Genomic DNA, 11924 nt, shown 5'->3' with positions numbered 1-11924 from the left:
CAACAATAAGAAACCGGATTAGCCGGACAGCCATACAACCACAGCGCCAAAATCCGAGACCGGACGGTTTGTAAAAAAACCAAATATCAATATGATTAATTAAGATAAGTTGCAATTATTAAGAATGGGCCTAGATTGGGCCATGGTTAAGAAATCACTAAACACGGCCCACGATGAGAGTCTATAAATAGCAAATAGTGTTGACAGGTAAGGGGTTCCACTCTAAGCATTTATTACACCATTAATATTGCCTCTTACTGACTTGAGCGTCGGAATATTTGTAATAGGTACCCGATCGGACGTTCACGAGTTGTTGACCGGATCTTGAGATTGAAGAAAAATAGGATTGGAAAATCTCGAGGGAAAATTATGTAAGTGTCTGTGTAGTAACTCGTCCCATACCGAAACAAACTGCATTTTATTTATATAAATAAACTCTGGTAAAGTTTAAAAGTTTAATAAATGCTGATATGAGGGGGTTTATTCATATCCTACGGCACTCATCCTTAATCACACATTCTACACCAGAAAAAAGACATTATTCTAAATTGTGGAAAGGCGGTGCTTGAACTAGCTACAGCTACATGACAGTGTTCTTTTCATTCAGAAATTCACACCTTCTTCTCATTCCTTCTTGGCATTTGACACCCTTTTCAGGAATTCATTGAAATCATCGTCTGTTCCAATCATGCTGATTCTAGCATACTTTGAATCAACACCAAACCGTTTCCCTCCTCTTGCACGAACCTTCAGTTTTTCCAGCAGATAACTCTCACAATCTTCTATGCCCTCCTCACACTTCAACCATATAAAACCTGAACCATACACATACATTAATTATAAAGTTTACAAAGTTACAAAACAACAATGTATGTTATTACCAGGAGATGGTTCAGATGAATCATTGGTGAAGTTGCAAACGGCCTTTGAATACTTGGCCACTGAGAAAACCTTGGATTCATCAATAACTGCCCAGAGTTTTTGCCACCTCTCCCTCAAGAGGCGTTTGCTGTATTCAAAGAACAGCTCAGATTCCATCGACCCGAAGTTCTGGTATCCATCACAAACCACTCCAATGATTTTAACCACTCGAGTTTGAGTTTCTTTTGACACTCCAATGGAGCTCAGCTGCACATACTTCGTCATCTTCTTAGCTACCTCAATGTCCTTAACCACTGCCCACCTTAACTCACACCATAATCAAAACTTAGCAAAACAGAAAATAATTACTTATCATGTTTGAAACAAGTTCATTCTGCATAAAAGATGAGTGATTGTATAATGAAGTGTGTGATGAATTAACTCACCCGAAACGTGAACCAGCATGACCAGTGCATTTGGAGAATGTGAAGAGCATGAGATCATGGTCAGCTTGGTGAGTGATGGGAGTGTAATGTGGCCAGTAATATGCAAGATCATGAATCAGTTTCCCTTTAGCCTCAGATTTCACCACAGGTCCTCGAATAATCCCATCAGGGTTATTTGGAGAGGTTATCACCTCTATGTAAGGCTCGTTTTTCTGATAAGAAGCAGCATCGCCACCCCATTGGTATAACCCTGAACGCAAAATACTAATCTCATCTTGGTACTCCTGCAAAACATTTTCTTTATCAGATCAAGTCAACCCTTTGCAAGAGAAGAACAAAACCACGTTGTGTCAAGCTGAACAGACAGACACCCATGTTACCCATGTTTGTATATAGAATCGAATCTACATCTTCATGGGTCTGCGTGTTATGTTTCCAAAAGACATGTTTGTCACTTTTTGGCCTCCTAAAATGCCCAGAAAACATGGATGAGAAGGTTCCATTTGAATTTTCATTTCAATCTCCCAGAGAGGGAACAACATTGCCTTCAACTCAATATTTTAAGTGGTAACCGCCATAACATGGTGGGTATGTGAAAGAGAGAAACTTTGGCAACATCCATCGCCAAGAGACACGGTTTTGAGATCAAACGTGGACGCATTCCCACGTGACAACTGGCAGAATGGCATGTGTATTCATCAATATTAAACTTTTCTTCTCAACTCAGCATTTCTGCATAATTATTTCTAGTTTTGACCCAGTGAATAGTGAATGCTATCTTCATAGATTGTGTCTTCTTTAACTTAATTATACAAATCAACTCATAAAACTTTAAGCATAGAATTCAAGGAAATGTTTTGATGTTGGGATAGGGATAGAGACATCCAGAGTTTCATTTAAAATACTATTTTTTTTTTTTATGTTTTATAAAATGAGGATGGAGATATGTTTTGAAAATTACCATTGTGTTTTACATTATTCTAAAATTCAAATGATATAAATTTAATTCTACAATATTTTTAATTTGATTATGATAGTCAAATTTGGAAATATTTTTATAACCTTACATTGTAAAAGCACAATTAAACCTATTCAAACGTATCAATGCGAAGATAAATTTTAATTAAAAAATTTAAAAGTTATGAGATCTTCCCTTGGTTACTTTTTTATTGTTATTTAAATTTTTTATAAAAATAAAAAAATATAATAATTTTTCTCAAAAGGCCTTTATGAGAAAATTATATTTTTTATTTTTATGTTACAATATATATATATATATATATATATATATATATATATATATATATATATAAGTATATGGAAAATTATATTTTAACACCAATTTTTACTATAATTAAATAAAAAATAATTTTAAAAATATANAAAGGCCTTTATGAGAAAATTATATTTTTTATTTGTTCTTTTTCATATATATATATATATATATATATATATATATATATATATATATATTGAAGTAAAGGTATAAATAAATAATTAGATTATTAAACACTATAATTAAATAAAAAATAATTTTAAAAATATACACTTCAAAAGATAAAAAAATGAAGAGGAGAGAGTATACTACAGAAGAAAGAGAATAAATACTCGTATGAGACAAAAATAACAAGAATGTAATAAAGATAAAGAAAATTAATTAATGCTATAAAAATAAGAATTAATACAACGTTTGTGTCAATGAGTTCATGTTTGTAAAGTTAATCTCATACTAAATAGATGAAAGATGTTTAAGATGTTTAACCCTTCACAAATAGATCCCTTGAGTATAATTTAAATAAATAAAATATTTAATTACTTTATCTTTTATATAATAAACAAGTATATATTATTCATAAAATAATTCTAAAAAAATAAATATAAACATATGTATTATCCATATTCCCGTTAGTAAAGACAAACTCCTGTATTTTCGTTAGTATACATATTTTTTTTACCATTCCACTTTTACTTTCATAATTAATATTTTGGTAATATTTCTTTAATAAAATCTATTGTCGTTCTTACGCACTTTCAAAATGATTTTATTATTCATATTTTGTTAAGACAACTCTAATACGTAAAAAAAAAAATCACTATATTCAGTATACAGTTATAAAAAGTTAATATAATTTTTTTTACATCAATACATGCAATCACTTTGGCAAGAATAAAAAAAGATGTAAAAGGGTTAAGAGTAATAAAACTAACCTTATTTTTAGAAATACAAAAATAAAAGAGTTAATTTGAATAAATAAATAAATAAAATGCATGGTAGCATATGGTTGTAAACCTGTTGTTATGTCTGTGTCTTTCCTCAAACCATGAGTAAGAGAAAAACTAAATGACTTAAAGGAAAAAATTCTCGAAATAATTTTTTTTTAATAATTTTTTACAATACATACGTGTTAGTTTGTGATAGATCTATTTTAAATATTATTTTAAATATAAATTCAAATAAACTAATAAAATGATGATGCGTTATCAAAAAATTATTAAAAAAAATTGTTAAAATATCAGTATCTATATCCATATTAAAAACACTAACAGAGAAGGCAGAAAATGGTTTATCAGTAAAAATCATGACATTTTTATAACTTTTTTTATAATAGAACACATCTTATCACTTTATTAATTTATTTAAATTTATGTTTAAAAAGAAATTTAAAACGAACCAAAAAAAAAGTTGTAAAAAAAATTGTTAAAAGAAAAACTTTTTCCTATCAGTAAGTAACCAAAATAATATTTTAACATCAATTTTTGACATTATTTTAACACTACACACGTATCAAAATTTGGTTAGACAATTTCAAATTAAAAAATCAAAATGATGTAAAAAAAAATTGGTGTCTGTAATAGATGACAGATAAAAAAGAACAGAGAGAGAGATGAATATTATCACCGAGTAGAATGGCGCAGCAGCAAGAACATTGATGGGTTTAGAAGGGTGTGGAGGAGAGAGAGCAAAGACAGAAGCTTGGAAGAGTTGCGTGGCTCCTGTCCCCACGACAATGTATCTGTCATGGGTGACAGCATTTCCCACCACGTGATGCAACCTTCTGATGCTTCTCTCAACTTCCGGCAACATGTACCAGCACACGTTGTTCTTCGCATCACCAAGGTAACTCATCATCTCCCATCCTCTTATCACTATGCTGCATTCCTCACCCCTCTTTCTCCAGTATTTTTCGAACACCACTGGATCACCTCTGTCAAACCACAACAACTCCTTATAATTAATATATATAATAACACACTCATTCTCATTTTGCAGAGGAAAAACAAATCAAATACTTCTCAAGTTCGATGATCGTATTTGGGGAGATGTTTCTGCCATTGGATTTCTCTGTGGCCACCACCATTGTTGCAGATGTTAGCTACCTCTTGTTTTTATCACAATCACTCTCTTTGCTTTTTTTCTTAAGTTCTGACTTGCTTCACATCTGTATGTGCTTATATATATACACTCAGAAATTCAACTTCATCTATTATAATATTACATAAAATTAACTCTCAAGCATCTTAAGGTTTACTGTATTTTATTTTATTTTTTATGCAATTAATTAATAAGCCAATAATGGATTTAATATTTTCTCTGCTTACTGGCTAATAACTTGTTAATTTTTAAATTGTAAAACATTTAAATGAAATAGTGAATTAATAATTTTTACATTTAAGGAATTCTTAAATGGTATTTAAATAAAATGTGTTAATGTTGTCATTATTTTTTAAGGAAATTTCTATATAATTAATTAAAAAATTTAATTCATGTTTTTTGAGTTTTTTTTTTTTTTCAAGGTACTGTTTGTATGGATGTATCTGAGCATGTTTACTAAAACTTTACTGATAATTTCCTGAAATATTCAAATTCTGGAAGGAAATTGAACAGTTTGCCTAATCAACCTAGTTCATGTTTTCATGTATTTATTTAATAAAGTTTAAAAATATTTAATTAAATAAATAAATTTAATTAATGGTTTCACATATATTTTAAAAAAAAATCTTTATGAAATAAATAAATTTCATTAATAGTTTCACGTATACTTTAAAAATATTTAATTAAATAAATAAATTTAATTAATGGTTTCACATATATTTTAAAAAAAAATCTTTATGAAATAAATAAATTTCATTAATAGTTTCACGTATACTTTAAAAATATTTAATTAAATAAAAAAAATTTGATTAATGGTTCCCGTACATTATGTATTCATACGTGAAAAAAAGAATTATAATATGTTCTAAGTTATTCACACACATAATTTCTTTATGAGTATTTGTTTCATATATCTTGAACACAATTTATTAGAAAAATATATAAAACAATTTTAAATCTTTATTTTGTATATGTTTTCTAGAAAAAATAAATTGATTTATGTAAAAATAATGAAAGAAAATAAGTATCAAAATTGTCAAACTCGAGATTTTACGCAAACTCGTAAGAGTTTCTATATTCGGATCGTAAATTCGAATAGTAAGAGTTTATTATTTTTATTTCTATTTTTTCATAAATAAGATAATTTAAACAACTATTAATTAAATTTGATTTATTTCTAAACCTATTTTAAATTATTCATAATTTTAGTTTCCAACTACAACATTACAAATACCGTTAATATAATAAAATATTATGATCACGGTTTTTATTATAAAATCAGATATTTATACAATAACAATATATTATAATAATAGTACAATAAAATCTAATACCATTAATATAATAAAATATTATAATAATATATTACAATTAACGTCCTTAAATAAAATTTACTCAGATGACAAACTTTATAATAAGTAATGGCGGCAACAGCAGGGAATAGTCAAATCAAATGTTTTTTCTTAATCAAATTAAAGACAAAATATTTTAAAGTAAAAAACTTTTAGTATAGATTAGAGCTTTTGAATCATTCTTATAATTCATTCTCCATTAAAAGCATAACTCAGAAGCTTTTGAAATTAAAAATTTTACTCAAACTCCCGTCACACAGTGACGCCACACAAGACCTACAACAAGTTTACGAACACGATGGTGAACAAGGTGCCACCACGAATAAGGCGAATGGCAAACAACGAGCCAGACGAACAAAGATCACGAAACGTGACGCCGACTACGACGGTGAGTGCGAACCAGACCACCGGAGCACGATGACGAGACCACGACCGCTACAAACGGCGACCACGCAGACAATGGTAGGGTGAAGCACAACGAAGAACCAAATCAGAAATCTTCTTTGTTCGTTTTTCTCTTTTTTAAACGCGATTTCCCTTTTTTAAACGTGTTAAATTGCGATAAAATTGTGATTTTATACGATTTTATCGAGTCGGCTAACGAGTCCATCGAGTTTACTCGGAAACCGAGTTTATTATCGAGTTAACTCGGTAACTATAAGTAAAAACGAAAATTCGTTCGCGAGTTTGATAACCATGAGTATAAAATTAAATTTCCTTGTGTAGAAATACACATAGGTCATAGCTATATTTTGTTCTTCACTAAATCTTGCTAGAATATTTTTATTTTTATTTTTTCAAGAGGAATTCAGTTACCTTCAATGAAAACACAACATCTGAAAGTAGACTTTCTACCAATAAGATATCATGTCTAGTTGGCATCTGACTACAAGGAAATGTAAGGATGAATTGTAAGATGGTTCAATTTTTCAACTAATGTTAATATACTTCCCATAATTAGGTAGGAGTTTACTATTGAGATCCATGGAAGTGTGAACAAATTTTGAGTTTATAAACTCAATTCCCTTCAAAATATCAAATGCATACTTTCTTTTATATACAACAATACCATTGTTGGATTATATTACCCTAATCCCCAATAAATATTTGAGTTTGTCAATATCTTAAGTCCGAAAGCAATGTCAAAGGTATTGTTTCATCTAGGAGATGTCATGGTGATAACTGACTATAAGAACAATATCATCAACATATACTATTAAATAGATACACTTAACACTTGAGTGATGGTAAAAAGACTGAATGATCTTACTCATTACAAGTTATACCAAGTTGTTGAACAATACTACTAAATTTACCAATCCAATCCTTCAAAGATTGTTTCAAGTCATATAAAGATTTACAAAGAGATATACCAATCTAGAAGATTTTTCCTAAGCAACAAAACCAGCGGTTGTTCCATACAAGTTTCTTTCTTGCAAATATTCATTAAGAAAAAACATTTTTGACATGTAGTTGATGAAGAAGCCATTGTTGAAGAACTTCCATGACTATAAATAAGTGAACAAAGTCATTTTTGTTACTAGAAAAAAGTTTCACCATAACTTAACAAAATGTCTATAATATTTGACCACCACAAGATAAGCTTTGAGACAGTCAATAGTAAAATTAGAACAAACTTTGATAGAAAAGATCCACCTACAACCAATAACAGATTTCCTAATCAATAATGGGACAAGCTTCAAAGTTTCACTATTGTGAAAAGTATTGATTGCATTAAGCATAGTTCGATGCCAACTAAGAAAAACTAAGACATCACCTACAAATTTTGGAATTAACACAACATAAAATAGTGTAATGAGAAAAGGGATTACAGTAAAACGTATACTTAAAACAATTAAAAATTCAGACTCAATTGTTGAGGTCGAAAGGGATAGAGAACTAGACACTAGAAATGAATCATTCAGTGAATAATGATAATGTTATCGTTTACAACACTGGAAGGGTTGGTGGAGGTAGAGAATCTGAAACTAAAATAGACACAACAAGAGAATCACATATAACATAAATATTGATTTTAATTAATAGAGACACTAAAGTAAAAAATAATTCATTAAATATATATCTGGCTGAAATGAAATAGAATCACATATATGCTGAAATAAAATAACAGTTAAAAAAAATGAAAAAAACATTGATATGTTTGTGATTTAATGAATTCCAAAATGACACATTTATATGATGCATGAGAATTTATAAAATCAAGAATAAAATTTTGATCAAAACATATAAATTCAAAAACTTTAAAAGATAAGAAAGAAAAAGGTTCATAAGAAAATAAGATAGAAAAAAATTGTTATCTAAAATAAAAATTAGTATATTATTAACAAGATAACATGGAGTGATAACATCATCCTAAAAATATTGCAAGAAAATAAGATAGAAAATAATTGTTATCTAAAATAAAAATTAACATATTATTAACAAGATAACATGCAGTAGTGATAAAATCATCCTAAAAACATTGTGAAACCTTACCATAAATTAAAATTGTTTCAACTAAATATCTATTTTTACACTTAATTATCCTATTTTATTAAAATGTATAAACATATGAGGTTTTGATAAAGAAAATATATATAAAATAATGTATTTATAACGAAAAATCTTTCGAGAAAACATGAGTTAAGTTCAGATACCTATAATATTATAACTAATTCAATATATTATAATTAATAATATTTAATAATATTTTGACAATAAATAATATTTTAATTATATCTGATGACTTCACAACAAATTAACAACACCAAAACCAGAACAAGAGAATATTAAAAAACCCACTATTCTTAAATTTCTTACATGATACAAGAATGGGGATGGCATATTTGTGAATTTTTTTTACTTTAAAATTTTAACGGTAGAAAAAAAGAAACTAATAAAATAATTACTAATTAAAGGTGAAATTTAAGAATATGAAAGGTTTGCTTTTACGAAAAATAAATACATTTTATTTCTTACAGAAAATATTAGTAATAGGAAATTTTGATTACACTTATTTAATTTATACATTTTTCAACCAATTATTCTCGGGACATTATAGAGACTTTGATACTGATAATATTGAAAATATAAAAACCTTAATTTAATGAAATAATTTTTTGATTTTATAAAAAGAATATATATTATATATATATATATATAAGAAATTTTTGTTTGGTAAACTCATTTACTTTATTTATAAGGTTAAAGTAAATTATTTAATTAAACTTATTTCTTTAGGAAATATTTAACTGTTCTTACACTAGCTAGACTCAAGTTTTTGGATCCTCCAGACATGCTTAGCCAAATGTTGCATGTAAAGGCAAATAAATTACCTGATTAAATTAAGTATGTAGCAACTATTTTTGTTATTAAGTTTATAAATCTAATTTATTATTTTAATTTAATCATAAAGACAATTTAACATTTTTTGTTATTAGATTATACTATTTAAAGATTAATTCTTACTTTTTATACAATTAAAAATTAATCATAATTTTATTCTTTTTAAAATAGAATTAATTTTACAGAATTTCACATGACTAGTACACCTCTGACCTCTGAGAATTAAATCCTGAATAAATTAAATAATTAAGGAATATATAAACAGAATAATGAAAAAGTATGGTATATTAGCACGTCTACCAACTTCTGTAAGTTAACCATTATAATTTAAATATATTTTGAATTTGTGGTTTAAATTTATTATTCTCTCCGTCAAGATTTTCTCATTGAAAATCAGTAATTATAGCTGCCAACCCTATTTATATGACCCTCACCAAAATTTAACGCTACAACTATGCTGGCTTTAATTACTATCCTAACATACTGACTTTATATTAATTTTACTCTGTAAATATATTGCATCTACATTATAACACTAGAATTGGGCAGTCTTTCGTTTAAAAAATGCAAAAATTAATATTTACGGTGTATATTATATGTCAATATCATAAAACGTAGAGATTTTATTTTATCATATATAATTTCACTTTTATCAATATAATCACATTATATGGACTACAAAAACAGCATGAACTAGTGTCGATATATACTAGGACAAATTATACTTTGATATTATTGTAAACATTAAAAGAAATATATATTTTAGGATTGATGATAGTTTTAAAATATTGATATTTGATTAATTTAATATTAATTAATATTAAAATAATCAAATATCAATAATTTAGTATATATAATAATTTAGTATATATAATAGAAAAGTGTATAGATGAATTTTATTATTTAAAAATATATCATTTTTGTAGAAATTATTTTTATATAATTTTTTCGTTTCTCTTTAGGTTATTTCATCTCTTATTTCTCAGTTTGAAGATTGAAGTATTAAAATAACTTTTTTAGTAAACTCTTTTAATTTTTATCTGATTAATTTCTCTTTTTAGAGTAAGTTGGTTTTCTATCATTTTCTTAATTCGTTTATTTTTTTTTATATGCGAATAGTCCTTTGTTGATCAATAGTCCTAATGGTGTGTCCTTATTATGTTTATGTTGTTTCTAGGGATAGATAGGGCTTCTTGTATGTTTGAAGGTGTTTTGAGTCTTTAAGCTTTTTGAGTTGTTTCACAAGTAATGAAAGCTAATTGCAATTATTCTAAGTTTTAAATTTGTTTCAATTAGTGATGAGTCTTATGATTGTATGATAAATATTTAGATGTGATGAGCATGAGATGTTGAATTGGGGATTAGACTCTTAAAATGCATTTCTAGCTTGTAGGATGAATTTTGAAGTAATTTGATGAGTGATATTACAAATGTGATTGTTTTGGAATGAGTTGAACTGTTAAACATCAAATTAGTATGTTTGTACTATGTTTGAAGCCTTGGAATGGTAATTGAAATGGTTGGATTTGTATAATTGCAAAATTTTATTTTCTACAATTATGTAAACTTGTTAGACGAAGGGTTGCATCACTAGACGACACCAAAGTCAGAGAGCCCACTAACTTTGTGGTCGTTAGATGAGAATGTTCTCTCTAAGTAACTCTAAAGTCAGAGAGCTCATTGAGTTAATTGTTGTTGAACGCGATTAGACTATGCTGGTCGAATTTTGGCAATTAAATCCATGTGAGCTCTAATGGTATTTTTCACTAGGTGACAATTAGGTTCACTAGGTGATTTATAGAAAAAATTGTTCCAATCCTAGTGTCCCTAGGCTAGACTTCTTTTCGTTGGACGAATGGGTCATCAATGAGCGAAACTAGTAAAATTATTCATTCAATTTTATTTTAGGTGATTATATGTGTGAATAATGTAGTATTAAAAGTTATTAAGAGAATTATCTAGGTATGCAATATGTTTGAGAATGGTGTGCACTAATCCAAGGTGGATTAGACTTAAGGGTTTTTTATTGTATACATTGATATAATGATTCATATTGGGCGTTATCATGATACTCTAATAATCATCCAAACTCATGTAGAGGATGATGTGTTATGTAGTGAGTAACAAGAGTTCATAGTTTAGAGGTTTTACCTTGATCTAATATGAGAATAGGCTAATCTTATAAGTGGTAAGGTGAAATATATTGGTAATGGCTCTACAAAGTAATAGAGTAGAGGTCACCAAAGTGCAAAAATTATCAAAGTTTAATATCAATGTGTGTATCTGGATAAATAAATCTTGTTTAGTCTTTATTTGTGATATGCTTGTCTTTATGAATGATTGGTATGTGATATATTAACTTTATTTCTATTATATGATTTATTTATTTTTTTGCAAATTAGCTTACTCCTTTTTTGTGTTGCTTATTTGTTTGTTTTCTTCTTTTACAAGTATCACTTTTAAAGAAGTAAGATTTCATCTGTCTTGGGAGACCCATGATTAACTCCTAATTTTTAGAGTGGAGTTATTTTTTTTTAATATCATTTG

General features: G+C 27.6%; 1 protein-coding gene across 1 annotated transcript; it reads right to left on the bottom strand.

Moving 5' to 3' along the window:
- Positions 1 to 399: 399 nt before the first annotated feature.
- Positions 400 to 4751, bottom strand: LOC106776775 (L-tryptophan--pyruvate aminotransferase 1). The gene is made up of 5 exons (XM_022775903.1): positions 4599 to 4751; positions 4207 to 4513; positions 1308 to 1591; positions 882 to 1183; positions 400 to 815 (listed from the first exon to the last, which is right to left on the bottom strand). The coding sequence occupies exons 1-5, from the start codon at positions 4664 to 4666 to the stop codon at positions 625 to 627; spliced, it is 1152 nt and encodes a 383-aa protein (XP_022631624.1). The 5' UTR covers positions 4667 to 4751; the 3' UTR covers positions 400 to 624.
- Between the last annotated feature and the right edge of the window lie 7173 nt (positions 4752 to 11924).

The sequence above is a fragment of the Vigna radiata genome, chromosome 11, assembly GCF_000741045.1.
Source record: "Vigna radiata var. radiata cultivar VC1973A chromosome 11, Vradiata_ver6, whole genome shotgun sequence".
Classification (NCBI taxonomy): Eukaryota; Viridiplantae; Streptophyta; class Magnoliopsida; order Fabales; family Fabaceae; genus Vigna; species Vigna radiata.
The sequence above is the reverse complement of the archived record's forward strand: the minus strand, read 5'-3'. Positions and strand labels throughout refer to the sequence as shown.